Source organism: Leopardus geoffroyi, chromosome B1, assembly GCF_018350155.1.
Source record: "Leopardus geoffroyi isolate Oge1 chromosome B1, O.geoffroyi_Oge1_pat1.0, whole genome shotgun sequence".
In the NCBI taxonomy this organism is placed as follows: domain Eukaryota; kingdom Metazoa; phylum Chordata; class Mammalia; order Carnivora; family Felidae; genus Leopardus; species Leopardus geoffroyi.
The window spans coordinates 117,104,630-117,122,587 of NC_059327.1; the positions used below are offsets into that span (position 1 = coordinate 117,104,630).

The window sequence follows — 17,958 nt, forward strand, 5'->3', positions numbered from 1 at the left end:
GGGATGTGAACTGGATGTGTTTAGCTCTGAAGCCCGGGCTCTCTGCCCTCCACCACCTGACTGCTTACGTTGTGATCAGGGTACATTACATTACGTGTGGTAGAACTGTGCTGGACAGGTGGACATACAGTTCAGCACTGACTCTGCCATCCACTGTGTGACCGTGGCCAAGTCATTTGGCCTCACTAAACTGCTTCATCTGCAGAAAGGGAATAACACCAGTAGTGATGGTAATGGCAGTAAGAGCTTACCTATATTTTTGAGCACTCCTGTTGTGCTAAATACTAAATTTGTCTTGTGTTAGCTCTTCAGTCCTCACGGAAACACTACAAGGTAGATTTTTTAATTCCCTTCCTTTTATTTACACATGAAGAAGCTGAAAGACACAGAGGTTAAGGCCCAAGGTCACACCTGAGCCAGTCTGGCTCCTAAACCTGCATTGTAACCACTGCTCATTGCTAGGAAGTTTGAGAATGGAGATAAAGCATACAAATTGCTCGACTCAGTGTGTGACACACAGAAACCACTCAAAAAATGTGAGTCGTTATTTTTATGGCCATGATTTACTTGCCATTTTTCTATATCTGGTTCTGAATGGCTGCACCTGCTTTTCCTCCTTCCCCCCCCCCCCCCCACCCTCTGCTTTGGAAATGTTCCAAAGGTGGGAGGGGAGATTGAGCATCCATCAGGAAATCACCTTCCTTCATTCTGGACCTATTCTAGGAAAAAGCACAATATGGCAAGGACTTCAATACAGTCAGTTCAGTACCAGGCCAAACATGCATTCTTATTACTTAGGCTGAATTCAAATGAGGTGGGAATATAGCCCTTGCATGCTATGCTGTTTGGCATAATATGAACCCTTGAATTTTAAAAGTCTAATTCTCTCCCATTTACCCTGAAGCTAAATCACCAATGCAAATGAGTTTCTGAGAAATTCACTGAAAATGTTGTGCTTCTTAAGAAAGTTGAAAGAGCAAGAAGATGACTAAAATAGGATATATGTCCTGCTAAAGTACACAAGTTATTCTTACTTTTAAAATCCTAGGTCCTTATTTATTTGGATTAAGGCTCCTAACTGATACTATTTATCAATGACTGAAAAACAATCATGGATTTTGATTTCTGTAATTATATTAAAATCTCATTTATCTCTTAATAAATAAGAGTTGAAGCTAATATTTTCATACACCAAGTTTAAGGTTGCGCCTAATGCCTTAACACCACCCCCCACCCCATACCCTCAAGACCAGACTAGGCAGGCACATATACTTATCACCATTCAACACTTATTCACTGAGCAACCTACAGAGTCACTTGACTATGGAGAACACAGGATAATGTAACACAAGAAGCTGACCCTGAATTAATTCACAATTTCGTTACAGCCATCAATGTTTACAATTAAATAAGAATAAAAATTATCTTGGGGCACGTGGGTGGCTCAGTCTGTTAAGCATCTGACTCTTGATTTTGGCCCAGGTCATGATCCCAGGGTTGTGTGATCAAGCCCTGAGATGGGCTCCACCTTGGGCCTGGAGCCTGCTTCAGATTCTCTCTCTCTCTTCCTCTGCCCTGCTTATGCATGCACATACGTGCTCTCTCTCAAAAAAAAAAAAAAAGATAAATTATCAGAATTTGAAGGTGTTAACAATTTTATAAGTTCTATGGTTCTTATTTTTATTTTTTATTTTTTAAATGTTTATTTTTTGAGAGAGAGAGAGAGAGAGAGAGAGAGTATGAGCAGGGGAGGGGCAGAGTGAGAGGGAGACACAGAATCTGAAGCAGGCTCCAGGTTCTAAGCTGTCAGCACAGACCTCAATGCAGACCTTGAACTCACGAACCGTGAGTGAGACCATGACCCGAGCGGAAGTTGGTTGCTTAACCGACAGAGCCACCCAGGAAGCCAAGTTCTATAGTTTTTAGAGTTAAAGAAACTTTGTATGTAATTTAATACCAATTTTTAAAATTACATATTAGGTTTGAACTGGTACTATGCTTTATGTTGAGTATATAATAAGAAGTAAAATAACAATATTTTCTGTCAAGAAAGTAACTCTAGAAGTAAAGATAGGTTATTCAAGTCATGGGATAAATCAATACTTCCCATTCCTTCCTGAACCAACTGATGTCCATACACTTATCCATTTAATGATTAAGTTGTGTTTTCCAAGAATTAATTGTGTGCAACAGCAAACCTAATTCAGTTGTACTTCTTATTGTAATTACATTAATTTAATTACACTTCTATAAACTGATGAAATATGAGAGTAAAAGAGTATGTGTGTTTCCATGAAAACTGCTCTGAGGCTTTGAAATGATTTGATAAAGTCAGGTTGCCAAAATATTTCTGCTATAATTAGGAGTTGAATGTGACAACTGTAAAAGATTTAAGAGAAAATTATTCTAGAAAGATTGTGCAAACAAATCACTTCATAATTTAAAATATCAATCAATATTTTAAAACTGGCATACAGATATAATTACAATAAACTGTGACCTGTGCTGGACATAGCACAGCCTAGAGGTCAGGCCTGGGAAGAAGTGACAGAAATGAAATCTGAAAGAGTAGCACTAGTCAAGAAGAAGGGCTAGTGTCCTGAGCAAAGGGAGTAGCATGTCCAAAGGCTTGGCAGCAAAAGAAGATTAGAAAAAAAACTTAGCGAGGGGCGCCTGGGTGGCGCAGCCAGTTAAGCGTCTGACTTCAGCTTGGTGCTGACAGCTCAGAGCCTGGAGCCTGCTTTGGATTCTGTCTCCCTCTCTCTCTGCCCCTCCCCCGCTCATGCATGCTCTCTCTCAGAAAGAAATAAACATTAAAGAAAAAAAATTTTTTAAAGAAAAAAGAAAAAAAGCTTAGTGTGACTGAGGGCAAACGTCAGAGAATGTGGTAAGGATGTGATAATGGGATGAGTCTAGAGAAATTATCAGGAGACCGATCTTGAAGGCCTACGTAAGGAATTTGGAGCTTTGTTGTTGTTGTTGCTGTTGCTGTTTTTAAAGTTTATTTACTTTAAAAGAGGGAGAGAGAGAGAGAGAGAGAGAGAGAGAGAGAGAGAGAGAGAACTCATGCAGGGGAGGGTCAAAGAGAGAGGGAGAGACAGAATCCCGAGCAGACTCTGCACTATCAGCATGGAGCCTGATATGGGGCTTGATCCCACGAACCATGAAATCATGACCTGAACCAAAATCGAGAGTCAGACACTTAATCAACTAAGCCACCCAGAAGCCTGGTTATTGTTTTTAAGTAGACTTCATACCCCGTGTGGGGCCCAACATGAGGCTTGAACTCACGACCATGAGATCAAGACCTGAGCTGACATCAAGAGTCAGGTGCTTAAGCAACTGAGGCACCCAGGTGCCAGAGGAATCTGGAGTTTTAAGAACTCCTAATTCTAAGATTCTCCACAAGATCATTTTGGCCTCAGTAGTACCAGATTTCAAGGAAGAGGGTGGTGAGCAAGCCTGAAGGTAGGGAGACGGTGAGCTACCCATGAATCTAGCCAGTCTAGTTGTGAGGGGAGAGACTGGGGCAGTTATGTTTAGTCTGGTTACCAAGAAGATAGAATTTAACAGACCAAGAGAAATTTCTGAGGTAAACTGGGTGAGCAATCAGTGTATGGGGGAAAGGAGAAGAAATGTCAAAGCTCACTTTCAGATTTCTGACCGAGAACAGGGAATGATGCCATTTAAAGAAATAGGGAATAATGAGGGGGAAAGCAGGTACAGGAGATAAGGTGATAAAGTCTATCCAGTCCTATTTCATTATATAGAAAAGGAAACTAATTTCTAAAGAAGAAAGTCTTTTACCTTAAGTAACAGAGTCATAAATTGAGTTCAGAGCTTCTGACCATCACCCCCTCCCTCCCTCCACCTGTCCAGCCCCTTCTCTACCCATCCAGGGTAAACACCACTCATAATTCTATCTAGGGTTTTATTCCAGACATATCATTACCAACCCCCCACATATGATTATGAATGTTCTTTCATCCCTCTCCAAACCATATTTCATGTCTGCCCCCATAAACCAAAAAAACCTTGGCTTAGCATTGCATTGAACCCTACTGACTTAAGTTTCACACAGTAAAATCTTTTATCAGTTTCAATGGAAATCTGACCCACAGGAAGATGAATGGAGCAGGTCTTCTGTGAAATAGGTTGAAAATAATTGCATGTCACACAGGTTTTGGAGAAAAGCCAGTGAAGTATTCAGCGAAAATGTGAAAGAGCAGACCCTCCACTGCTCTGAATTTGAAAGCTCAAACATTGGGGCAGGGAAATATTTTATTCTCATTCGAAGGGCATGTGATTTATTTTCTCTGACTGCTAATTGCTGCAGAAAGTAAAGGAGTGGGTTTCAAAAAGAAATTACAACAAAGCTTACCTAGCTTGAAAAATACTTAAGTAGCATTGGTTTGAATTTACAGGCGCCTACAGTGAGCAGCATAGTACAGCCAAAACAATTAGGAGCTAAATAAATGGGGACTTTCTGGGAATGTCTTCATTTAAAGTCTTTAGCAGGAGAAGATTAGTGAAAGAGGACAGGTTTTAAGCCCTGAATAGAAAGGGAACTTTACTTAGTAAAGTCTTCACTGTATTCAATTTTTCTGTTGTAATTGTTCTATTGTGAAAAATGTAAAATTTTGGCTGGATGAGAAAAACTGGTTTTAACCATCTGTTTGTTCATTCAACAAATATTTACTGAGTGCTCATCGTGTAAGGCATTATTCTAGATCAGTAGTTCTCAACCAGCAATGCTGATAAAATTTTGAACAATACTCAAAAACTTCAAGAGACTCATAATTTCTACCTGCACGTTCAACTACAATTTACAAAAAAAAAAATTTGTTTATTTTTGAGAGAGAGAGAGTGACAGAGTATGGGCAGGGGGGGTGGCAGAGAGAGAGGGGGACACAGAATTTGAAACAGACTCCAGGCTCTGAGCTGGCATCACAGAGCCTGAGGCAGGGCTTGAACTCACAAACTGTGAGATCATGACCTGAGCCAAAGTAGGATGCTTAACTGACTGAGCCACCCAGGCTCCCAGTTCATCTACATTCCTGAAGTAAACAGTGGCCAACAAGCAGATCCAGTGGCTGTATTATTTTATGATTTTTAACAAAATGTTCCATGTGGAAGGAAGTTAGAAAGATGCACAACTGCATTGAATAAAGTGTATACTCCATAGATACACTAGAATATTCCACTCTAAGAATAAAAATCTGATAATTTGAATTATTTAGTTTTTGAAAACTCCTCATAATCACTAACAACAGGGCACACAGCAGGATGAGGATGTTTATATTCTTTTTTTTTTTTTTCAACGTTTATTTATTTTTGGGACAGAGAGAGACAGAGCATGAACGGGGGAGGGGCAGAGAGAGAGGGAGACATAGAATCGGAAACAGGCTCCAGGCTCTGAGCCATCAGCCCATAGCCTGACGCGGGGCTCGAACTCACGGACCGCGAGATCGTGACCTGGCTGAAGTCGGACGCTTAACCGACTGCGCCACCCAGGCGCCCCAAGGATGAGGATGTTTAATGAAAAACTGGGTTGGAATGTCAAACCATATTGCTCCTCTGGCTTAATTGTCCTTAGTGCTTTGCCATGTTCTATAGCAGTGGTATCCAAAGAGGTACAGATAGCCCAGGAGTTCTTTAAGACAATCCATTTGACGTAATGCACCTATGTGCCTAGTACGCATGCTTAATTGGTGTTAGTAACTTCTTTTTCATTTATGAACCTTCAGACAGGGAGACCAGTTTTAGTCCCTGTTCCATGTTGTAGGACATATTTAATCCCTTTGTCTGGAATGCCCACTACCCCCTTGCCCTTAAATAATCCAAATTGGATTTCAAGATTCAGATTTCAATGTCTCTACTCTTGTAGTATGTTTAAACTCTTTTCCATCACAATTCTTTTTTTTAATGAATATTTATATATATGTATATATATATATATACACACACACTTTTTTAATGTTTATTTTTTTATTATTTTAAAAAAATGTTTATTTATTTAGTTTGAGAGAGAGACATAGACCATGAGCAGGGGAGGGGCAGAGGGGGAGGGAGACACAGAATCTGAAGCAGGCTCCAGGCTCTGAGCTGTCAGCACAGAGCCTGATGTGGAGCTTGAACTCGCGAACAGCAAGGTCATGACCTGAGCCGAAGTCAGATGCTTAACTGACTGAGCCACCCACACACCCCATTTTAATGTTTATTTGAGAGAGAGAGAGAGAGAGAGAGAGAGAGCATGAGTGGGGGAGAAGCAGAGAAAGAAGGGGACAGAGGATCTAAAGCGGGCTCCATGCTGACAGTGGAGAGACTTTTGAGGGGCTTGAACTCACAAACCGTGAGATCATGACCAGAGCCGAAGTTGGATGCTCAACTGACTGAGCCACCCAGGTGCCCCTTTCCCATCACAATTCTTATATTGCTTTCTTATATCTCTAATATAAGAATAACCATTTGATAAGAGGTGGATGTTGTGATGAGCTGATCAGTTCCCCTTCAGGAACAAAAGACTTACTGCCCCAGCTGCAGGGAGTGCCACCTGCAGACAGGCCTTCTTCAGGAACCTCCCCATCAAACCTCCTTCCCAGGATGGCCCCAAGCCAGTAACTTGAAGGGCGATGTAAGGGTCCTTCATCCCACTGGCAACAACTCTAAAGGATCATCTTATCTTTAGGACTTGCCTTTAGAGTTGGCTATGGCTTCCATTGAGACCAGATCACAGCACAACTGGTTCTCTCTCAGTTCTGTGCCTTTCCCTTCTCTTCCACAGGTGGTGGTCACAAGCACATAATAAGCTCCTGCATCCTAATCTCTGTCTCAGAACCTGCAACCCAGAAACCCAACCTGCAGGCACACCTCAGGCACGTACCACATTGCTGCAATTATTGGTTCATTGCCTGTCACTCAATGGACTGGGTTTGTTTCTGATGTATTTTTATATTCTCAGGATCTAGGCAGCATCTGGCACATATGAACACCTAGAAATGCTTGTGGAACAAATTCATTAAAACTGAGATCTCCTTTTTCTTTGACCAAGAAATTATTTCTTTTCTTGTTTAGATTTACTTATTTATATTCTCTCTCCCTTTATAGTAAAATAATTTAGGGCAGTTTAAGCCAAAAGTTAACTGCAATTAAGTAATGGGGAAATAGGAATGACAGAATTATAAAGACAAGTATGTCAATGATACGGATCAATATACTTATAATTAGTCATTTAATAACTTTTAGTCACTGAGCTGAGCATCTACTATATATCAGGCACTGCTTGAGTGTTAAAATAAGACTAAATCTCTATCCCCAAGGAGAACTACATTCATATGGAAAAGAGAGGTGAAAATGGAACAGTGTAGTTTTAGAGAGCAGTAGGTAAGTAATACAAAGGCTGCAGAAGGGCCTGAACACCTGAAAATATGCTACTTTGGCATATTGATTATTTAAGCTAAAGGCAATTGAGAAATGCCTTTAGGCAAAGTGTAAATTTCTTGTGAGAAAGATGCCCTCCCAGCATCAGGATGAGAACATTCTTTTTTTTTTTTTTTTTTTAAGATTTATTTTTAAGTAATCTCTATACCCAATGATCAGGAGTCACATACTCTTCTGACTGAGCCAGCCAGGTGCTCCAGAAAGAGAACATTCTTATTACCAGAGATGGGGAGCTGACATCAAGATGAGTCTGTAGAGACCTCACTAAACTAATCCTTATGTTCTATGAGCTCCCCCCACGTATTTCCTGTTTACTTTCCCACAATTTCACACCCCTGGTCCAAGTCCTTTTTCCCTTTGTCTTGTCACATCTCCACAACTTATCACTCTTTGTTAAAATGGTATATAACCATGGGCCTAGCTGCTCCTTTGGGATTTTCACTCCTTTCTGTGAAGCCCTCCATGCCATGTAAAAATATTAACATCAAATAAAATGTATATGATTTTTTCCTGTTGGTCTGTCTTTAGTGAGTTCAACTCACTGGTTCCAGCCACAGAAGCTAGGAGAAAAAAGGAAATATCTTTCCTTCCCTATACCTCTTGAGGTAGGATGGTCAGAGAAGGACTCTCCCAGGTGAGCAAAGGCCTCAATGAGGAGAATCCATCCCAGCTGAGATTTGAGGGAAGAAATGCTTAGGCAAGGAAAACAGCTACTCTAAAGGCCAAGCATTCAGTACAAATTGGACTCTAAGCCTCAGGAAGCTAAATGCAGTAAATTGCTTGTTTTTATCTGGGAAGGAGACATGTTTTAATTCTTAAGAAGAGCCAAAGCATTTCCTTGAATAAAACTGGGTGACACTGAGAGAGGTAAACAATGTCTTCATCAACCATTTCACAACAAAGAAAGAAGCAGAAATCTGTGACAGCTTTTTGTAGTGACATGGGAGACCTATCATTAAGAAGCATTCTGGAAAGACAATTCTGTAAGGGGCTGCAATGACTCAAAGTTCTTAGAGCAGTTGCTTGATGACATGACCTTTAAGTTCTCCTCTTTGAGTCAGGACTGGATGTCAGACAGTCAAGATTGTATGCTCTATCGAGGTGCTCAGCACAGGTATCCTAGAGTGTTCATTTATTCTCCGATTCATTAATCAGCAAAGAAATTGTTCAGAACAACCCAGGACAAAGGCTTTTAATCACAACACTATCTTCCTGCTGCATTTAAGACTCCCAATTTAGGCTGACTTCATAGAATTCTATGGAAATATCACCTACCAGATGATGAGCTGCTTGTTCCCAGTATCTAATTCCACTCTTTTTCACTTGCACATGCACACACCTCCACTCCTTCTACCCATCCCATCCCTGTGGCTGTAGACAAGGGTTCTCAGTGTTTTGGTTGTATATTAGTTTTGGAGATGCAAATAAACAAATGACGAGGGCCTAAAGTTAAAGAAATAATGTCGAGATAATCAAGGAAGTGGGAAATGGAGATCATCAAGCTATTACTACATGACAGGTTTGCTTAACCTAACTTTGTAATTCTGTTTTCTGACAATTAAACAAAAAGAGCGTTTATTATACAGCAACATTCCTGCAGGGGAGTGTCACAATCATTCCCCAAAAAGGATATGTGTTCCAAAGTGAAACATTTAGTAGCCGTCATCATTGTAGCAGAGGAATGTTACCCCATTACAAAACATGTACCACAACCCTCAAATTGCTTTGACTTCTCGTTACTGATAAACCACCCAGATGAATACCTACTATGTCAAGGAACTAGATGCATCCTATTTGCAAATATTTAAAACATCTGAGTTCAAAGCCAAGCTCTACCACCTGAAAGAGGTTAGGACATGACATCTTAAAATATGTTGCATTGGTATATTAATGATTTTGAGCCAAAGGCACTTGATAAACAGCAGGTGCAGGGAGAGGCTTTCTATGCGCTCTATTTGCCTAAAGACAGATCCTCCAAAAGGAACTCAACTGTCATAAATCTCCTCCTCAGGAGTTTCTTTTTCTTTTTCTTTTTCTTTTCAAGTTTATCTATTTATATTGAGAGGGGGAGGGGTAGAGATAGAGGGAGAGAAAATCTGAATCAGGCTCTGCACTGTCAGCATGGAGCTCGATGTGGGGCTTGAACTCACGAACTGTGAGATCATGACCTAAGCTGAAGTTGGACACTCAGCCAGCTGAGCCATCCAGGTGCCCCTCTAAGGAGTTTCATCAATTGGGGAACATTGACTCTTATAATAGAAGAGAAAACAAGACGTTGACACCACACCCAGGCAAACTGTCACAAACTGTTATGTCCCCATCTATTCTTCTCAAGACCCATTCATCTTTCATAAACGACTTACTCTCCCCTAAGTGGCCTACATTCCCTTTTCCCTTCCCTATTATGGTGCTATCTAAGCTCTCAAATCTCCCCATTGTGGGAACATGCATTTTTTTTTCCTATGATGCTACCCAGAAGGTAATATTAAAAATTAGTACACTTGTATACCTTTTCTCCTGTTAATCTGCCTGTTGTCAGTTTATTTCATAGGTCCAGCTATTAAACCCAGGAAAGTAAAGTCTTTCCTCCCCTACACACTTATTTTTTTCAACTATGAAACCAGAACTGAAAAGGTGTTGGGATTAAATAATAATGTGTGAAAGTCCCTGGGCCAGTGTGGTTGCTAGCAGATGACAGTCACTCAGTCTGTACCTTTCCTTCTCTCACTTTTCACATCTAGTACAGAATAAGGGCCACATCCCAAACATAGCTTACAACCAAAAACCACTTATAAGCAGCCTCCCTTGAGTGTGCAAATAGAGGCCAACATATCACGTCTATACATTTAACACTTGTGAGTCAAGCTGGCAAACTGTTAAATACAGTGTTATGTCTTTCTATATTGATAAATATACCTTCATAATAACCTGAAAGGCCAAGTTCAAATTTAGATTTTTCAGCTCCCTCAGAGGCAGGAGGCCTGGTCATGATCTCACAGTTCGTCAATTCAAGCCCCGTGTCAGGCTCTGTGCTGACAGCTCAGAACCTGGAGCCTGCTTGACATTCTGTGTCTTCTTCTCTCTCTGCCCTGCCCCACTTGCCCACTCTCTCTCTCTCTCTCTCTCAAAAATAAAAATAAACATTAAAAAAATTTTTTAAAAGAAAGTTATATCTACAGTCCCGTAAGTAGAACACAGGAATACATTTTCTTATCACAATGTGATTGTGGTAGAATAGCTCAAACTTTCTTGATTTCTGGAACTCACCCTTTGCTTAATTCAAATTACTTCCAAAAACCATAAAATACCTTTACTAAAAAAGAAGGAAAGTAAAATATCGTGCTTCTTTTTGGTTTCTATGCATGTGATGAGACAGAAGTTACCTAGATTTACAGGTGCCTTGCCTTTTATAAAGATTTACCCTTCAAACTATGAAATGCACCTTATTTATGTTGGTGTTACATTACTGATCCAAGTACTTCCCACTTCACTAACGGGTGTATGAAGGCAGGTAAAAAAGGACTTAATACTCAAAGAAAAGGAGGAACACAAAGGACTTGTAGCACTGAGATAGAAACGTGCACAGACAGCTGCACAATTGGTTTTATTCCACCCTTCACTAGGCCCAAAACAGAAATCACCAAATCTCCCAGGCTTAACTGCTCCTCCTTCTCACTTACAGATTGTCTGTATTCTTTTTTTTTTTTTTATGTCTATTTATTTATTTATTTTGAGAGAGAGAGAGAGAGAGAGAGCACACACGTGTGAGCAGGGAAGGGGTAGAGAGGGAGAGAGAGATTCCCAAGCAGGTTCCGTGCTCTGTGTGGAGCCTGATGTGGGGCTTAATCTCCTGACTGTGGGATCACAACCTGAGCTGAAATCAAGAATTGGTTGCTTAACCATATGAGCCACCCAGACGCCCCAGATTGGTCTGTATTTTTAAAAATCACTACAAATTAAATGTTCCCATAATCTTACCACATCTAACTTATTATTTGAGCCATTTGTCCTCACATGACAATATATGTTATTCTGTATATCATTCATGTAGTAGGTTGGTTCGTCGGCATGGTAAGAACACCTTAGGCTTTTATAAAAACAACCAAGCAATCTTTTCTTAATGAGAATGATATGATAGTCTTTGCAAAAATAAGAAAGCACCATGGACCTATAATGAATTAGAGATACAAATTTGACTTGTGTTATCAGCAACAGTGATGGCATTTTACTCATCCACTTTTACTTTTTCACCTGATACTTGATAAGCAAGAATACACAGTGGCCAAAAAATTAACCAGAGTCTTAGGGTGGCCATATGGGATAAAAGTAACTGATCCACTGTCTTAGTCAGTTGGGGCTGCTATAACAAAAATACCATAGACTGGGTGGCTTAAACAACAAATATTTATTTCTCATAGTTCTGGAGGCTGGGAAGCCCAAGTTCAAGGCAGATCCAGTGTCTGCTAAGGGACCCCTTCCTAGCCGATAGATGGCTATCTTCTCAAACCTTCACACGGCAGAGAGCAGAGAGCAGGAGCAAGGTCTCTCATGCCTCTTTTTATAAGGTACTAATCTCATTCAGCAGGGTTTTACCCTCATGACCTGATAACCTCCCTCAAACCCCACCTCCAAATAACATCACGCTGGCTTCAATATGTGAATTTGGAGGGGACATAAACATTCATCCCGTATCACCCACACTGAGAGGAAACGTACAAAGTCAGTCATATCAATCACGTAGGGTTTTCAGAAAAAGCTGCTGAGTGTTAATCAATAAACTTTTCATAAAAAGTCTTAATCATTGCAGAGATATGTCTCAAGTATACATACAAAACTATACATAATCATAGATTAGATAGATAATCCGCATGCATACAGGAACACTTGTACATAACCAAAGGAGGCACATTTCAAAGGTGGAGTTCACACATATAATCATATACAAAATCACTTCCCAAAGAAAAGAGTTTTAAGAAATCAGCCAGTGAGTTTCCCCAGCTTTGATCCCTCTCTGTGGTTCTCAGTAAAACGGCAATGAGGAACTGAGCTAGCTTGGAAGCTGAGGTGACATAGCTCTTGTGATGAATGCAAGAGGAGGAATGAGTGGACTTAGGGTCTGCTGTGCTCTGAAAGGTAGGGTCAGGAAAGAAGTAGGCTTCTACTAAGAATTATTTGTTATACAGGCAATTCTGTACATTTTCATCCCTAATATATTTCTTTCTACTGAAGGATCATCTTTATTAATGGCAACATGTACCCGCACATTCGAAGATACAAGGGTTATTAATTCAGGCTCTGATGCCTTTCCTTACACTGATTCCCTACCTAAACCACATCATTCAAGTCATTCATTCCATTTGAAAGTTACTGAGGGCTTACAGTGTGCTGGGCATGATTCTAAGTGCAAAAGTGGAAGAGTTACCAAGACAGATAGGGTCTCCCTCATGGACTGGGGGATGAGACACAGGAGAGGAAATGAGAGTCAATAGTAGGCAAGAAACAAGGAAACAGACTACATAATTTCAGATAGAGATAAGTACGATGAGAAAGTTAAAACACTCTTCTCTCCCCATTCTGTTCTTTCTCTAGGTGCCCACCTTATCAGCTCTTAACAACAACGTTTTCCAACAACCTCCCCTGCCCAAACCTGAATAGACAATTCCCTCCTTTTATGGACCCACTGATCCCACCTGTAGTCTGTCATGCTGCTTTATTGCATTTGTTTACCTGTCTTATCTTTCCCAATGAGACTTTAAGCCCCTTTGGAGTAAAGGTCATTTTTTTTCCTTAATAGTTTTGTAGTTGTAATCCCTGGCACATGTTCTGTTTTGCTCACCACATAACATATTCAATACATGCCAATTAACTGAACAAATCTGTTGGAGGCATAAAGAAGCCATTAACAGTAGGCGAGCAAAAAACTATTGTAAAACCTGAGGCTTAATGACTATGTTGTTGTGATCACAACCTTCTACAAAAATTTTATGATACTCTCATTAGGACCATGTTCTACTGTTTAATCTAGTAGCTCTCACCCAGTGTACCATTTAAAAAAAAATTTTTTAACGTTTTATTTATTTTTGAGACAGAGAAAGACAGAGCATGAATGGGGGAGGGGCAGAGAGAGAGGGAGACACAGAATCGGAGGTAGGCTCCAGGCTCTGAGCCATCAGCCCAGAGCCCGACACGGGGCTCGAACTCACAGACCGTGAGATTGTGACCTGTGCTGAAGTCGGACGCTTAACCGACTGAGCCACCCAGGCGCCCCTCAGTGTACCATTTTTAAAGAAACTACAATTTAGGATTCTCACAGCTAAAGTGATGTCAGCCAGAAATTGAACTGAACAGGTTAGACTATCTAGTATGAGTTAAGAGGTTAGCCCACGGGCACCAAAGAAAGGCCTTAGGTTTCCCAAAACCCAGAGAGGATGCTCAAAGAGACATAGCAGTGAATGGTATTACTCAACTAGCATCACAGCTGCTGAAGGACTCTGGCTAAATAATCCGAGGCCTCTTTCCAGTATTGAAAAGCACACTGTGACCTCACAATGGCTTTGGGCCATCCATCCAAGGGCTCTAACCAGCTCAGATCTTTATTCAGTGCCTCCTAGGGAACCACCAGTTCCAAAGTAGGCAGAGGGAAAATCTCTTGACATTGCGATAATAAAAAAATTCTAAAGTTCATTTAGGATCCATCTGCATGATAATGGGTATAATGCAGATCAGAGTGTAAACCCAACAGAACTGTTTTGAATGTTAACGAGAAAATGTTTTCTATTGTTGCCAAAGCAGTTACAGAAGAATCACACTAAAAGCTCTAATAGGTATTACATAGCAGACTTGGATTTTATTAAAAGTTACATCTAAAAAATGTTGCTTATCAGGGGCCAGCCTATTTTGACAGCTCTGATGTTCTCCTCTACATTCCCTGATGATTTTTCTCTTACACAGATGATTCTAGGAACATGGTTAACTTCTGGATCTTTTCTTCTACCTTCAAAAACAGGACCCGGGGCGCCTAGGTGGCTCAGTCGGTTAAGCTTCCAACTTCAGCTCAGATCATGAACTCACAGTCTGTGAGTTTGAGCCCTACGTTGGGCTCTGTGCTGACAGCTCAGAGCCTGGAGCCTGCTTCAAATTCTGTGTCTCCCTCTCTCTCTGCCTCTCCCCTGCTCACACTCTGCCTCTCTGTGTCTTTCAAAAATAAATAAATGTTGGGAAAAAAAAAGAAAACAGGATCCACCAGGGCACAGGGAAGTCACAAATCGGATGGAGGGGTGCCTGGGTGGCTCAGTCGGTTAAGCATCCAACTTTGGCTCAGGTCATGATATCACGGTTTGTGGGTTTGGGTCCCATGTTGGGCTCTGTGCTGACAGCTCAGAGCCTGGAGCCTGCTTCAGATTCTGTGTCTCCCTCTCTCTCTGCCTCTCCCCTGCTCACACTCTGCCTCTCTGTGTCTTTCAAAAATAAATAAATGTTGGGAAAAAAAAAAGAAAACAGGATCCACCAGGGCACAGGGAAGTCACAAATCGGATGGAGGGGTGCCTGGGTGGCTCAGTCGGTTAAGCATCCAACTTTGGCTCAGGTCATGATATCACGGTTTGTGGGTTTGGGTCCCATGTTGGGCTCTGTGCTGACAGCTCAGAGCCTGGAGCCTGCTTCAGATTCTGTGTCTCCCTCTCTCTGCCTCTCCCCCGCTTGCACTCTGTCTCTGTCTCTCAGGAATAAGTAAATGTTAAAAAAACAAAAACAAAAACAAGTCTTCAACCCAAGAAGACTAAAAAAAACAAAAACAAAAAACAAACAAACAAAACAATCCAATGGAGTGCATAAGAAGCCTGAGGTCTTCTGCAAAGTAACCAGCAAACATTTGCTGTCTTCTGTGGTAGCAGAAGTTTTTTGGTTTTTTTAAACTAAGTTTAGGAAGTGAAGAGCAAAAAATATTTTCCATTTTTATTTTGCTAATGGAAAATCTGGACCAAAAAGATGCTGAATTAGTGAATCTCAGGCAGAATAAATATGTTATAAGAGATAAAGCCATAGGCTTTTACTGAATTTGTATATGTGGTCTCTTCATCAGAGGACAGAAAAGAGTTGAAATAGATTGGTAGATTTGTAAATTTGATTAATAAAGGGAAAGTCCTACCCTATCATTATTATTCCAATTATTCCTAAAATAAAAAATAACACCATTTACTGAGCACCTACCATGTGTCAGCCAATATGCCAGGCGTTTTATGTTATTACCTGATTTCATTCTTTCAGCAATACTGTGGTAAGTCTCACTGTCCCACTTTCACAGATAGGGAAACTGAGGCTCAGAAATTTCAAGTAATTTGCTCAAAGTCTTATAGTTAGAAAGTTGGAAGAGCCAAGACTGCAAGACAAATGTATCTGACTTTAAAATTTGCACTTTCCAAAGTATCCATTGCTTTGAGTAAAGTGTCATTGCCTTTGAAAGTTTCAAAGATCAAATAATACCCTTCTTTCGTTTTTAGAAAGGCCCTTTAAGGGTAAGACTTGACTCTGCATTTTAATCCTGAATGATCAGGATTTTTTTTTTAAAGCAGTAACTTGTAGCAGGCAGCTTTAAAGATTTCATTTAAATTAATTTAGTTTAATTAATTTGTGTAACTAAGCCTGAGTACTTTTTTTTTTTTTTCCAGAAAGAGACCTACTAATACAAGGGTATTCTTTTGGCCTTTCTAGCCACATCATAATTTTTCAGTCCAGAATGACAGCTTGTGGTAGGATTATACGAGGTCGAACTCACAGTGTGCTCAAAGCAGGAGAGGCAGGGTCTGGGGATCACATAACAGGTACTGCAGTGGATACTTAAAACATGGCACAATATCAACATCAAAATGAAGTTTACTAGAACAGGTGACCTTCAAGAGAAAGAGAGGAAAAAGGGTGGATGGAAAGGGATACACATTCAGGGACTTAAACAGGATGTTTTATAATAACTGTGCCAAATTATCTTATGACTATCACAAAATAAACTGAAGTTATTTCCTCAAAAGTCATTCAATCTAAGCATGCTAAACATCTCTTACCATATTTGGATGCTATTCGATTCACTCTAAAGGAATGAACACCTATGTGATTTTCAGCAAATCCTATTATACCAACCCAGTGACTAACATTCCTCGTTTTCCACAGACATGATTGCAGTTTCATGCCCCTATTTAAGATAACCACAATCCCAGTTCAGTACAACTACTTAGATAGATCTCATGGTATGACATCCCACACCGATCTATTGAGAGAAACTATCTTTTGTTGGTTTCTAAATCATTTGCTTTCTAGTGCTTCCCACTTTTTAAATTGGCTGGAGGAGGGAGAAGGAAGGAGGAAAGACAGTAGGAAAAAATATTACTCTCACCAGAAAAAAAATATATTAAGAATAATTCAGAATTGGCTCGTTAACGATTAAAGCACATGAAAAATCTTTCCTATAATTTATGAATGACATTTACTTTCATTTTCTTATTGGTTTTTTTGTTTCCTTATTTTCCTTATTTCCTTCCTTACAGAGAAGGTAATATTCTCTTTCCCCTTTGCCTTAAGTGATTTCCTTGCGAATGGAAGAGTAGGAGAAACCAGCTGGGAGTGCAGTAGTCTAGGTCAATTGATTTGTTGGTGGTTACCTTGTAGTTTCTGGTTGTATTCGGTCCTGTCAGACTGACTCCTCCTCAAAGTACCAGAGTGGTCCCCAGAAATACTGCTGTCAACCACTGTGTCTGTCTTCCTTCTCTCCAGCATATAGAGCCTGGGCCTCAGGAAGGTCAGGTTCTTTTTCTTGGTGCCCATGTTTTCTTTCCCAGTGGCTTCTTTGGGATCCATCTGAGGCCAAGACAAGCTTTTGAGACTTGTAGGCAATGGCTGTTTGCTAAATTGCCTCAGGGCCGGGGTTGAAGGCACCAGAGTAAAGAGTTGAACAGCCCCCTTCTTACTAAAAGGCTTCACTAAATGCTGTGAAGGTTACCTGGCTGTGACTGCCACCTCTCCAGAGTCCCAGAGCCCCACCCCTATGAGGTCATTGGTTTTTATGCCTAGAATCCTACAGGGGAAGCTGCCACCTGTTACCAAAGAGACCTGCAGCACTGAGCTAGGCAAAGCAGGGACTGTGCTGTCACATGCTACCGGAGCAAACAAAAATCCCATTGTGTGTGGCGAGGCTGGGGGTTGGTTGGGGGAAACGGGAGAACAGGGTGGGGTAGGGCAGAAGGGAAGCACACACACGAGAGTAACCTGCAGCTTGTGGGTTTAATGTGTGCCTGTGGGTGTGTACAGGTGCACTGGGAGATTGCGCTGTGGTCTGCTGCCTGGAGGCAGACGTGGGCTTGCGTGTGACTTTTAGCTAGAGTCACCCACATGTGACCCACAGAGTTAGTGTGGTGCTATTAGAATTTTTTTAAACCTTTATTGTTTCTTTTTGTTAATGTTTTTTTCTGAGAGAGAGACAGAGAGAGAAAGAGAGAGAGAGAGAGAGAGAGTGCAGGGGAGGAGCAGAGA

At 40.8% G+C, this 17,958-nt stretch overlaps 1 protein-coding gene across 1 annotated transcript in view; it reads right to left on the reverse strand.

Moving 5' to 3' along the window:
• Positions 1–17,449, reverse strand: part of ARHGEF38 (Rho guanine nucleotide exchange factor 38) — a 130,603-nt gene extending 113,154 nt beyond the window's left edge. Inside the window, exon 1 of the mRNA XM_045471190.1 lies at positions 17,091–17,449. Within this exon, the coding sequence (XP_045327146.1) occupies positions 17,091–17,286 (196 nt within the window). The 5' untranslated portion in view covers positions 17,287–17,449. The remainder of the gene's footprint in view (positions 1–17,090) is intronic.
• Positions 17,450–17,958: the final 509 nt, after the last annotated feature.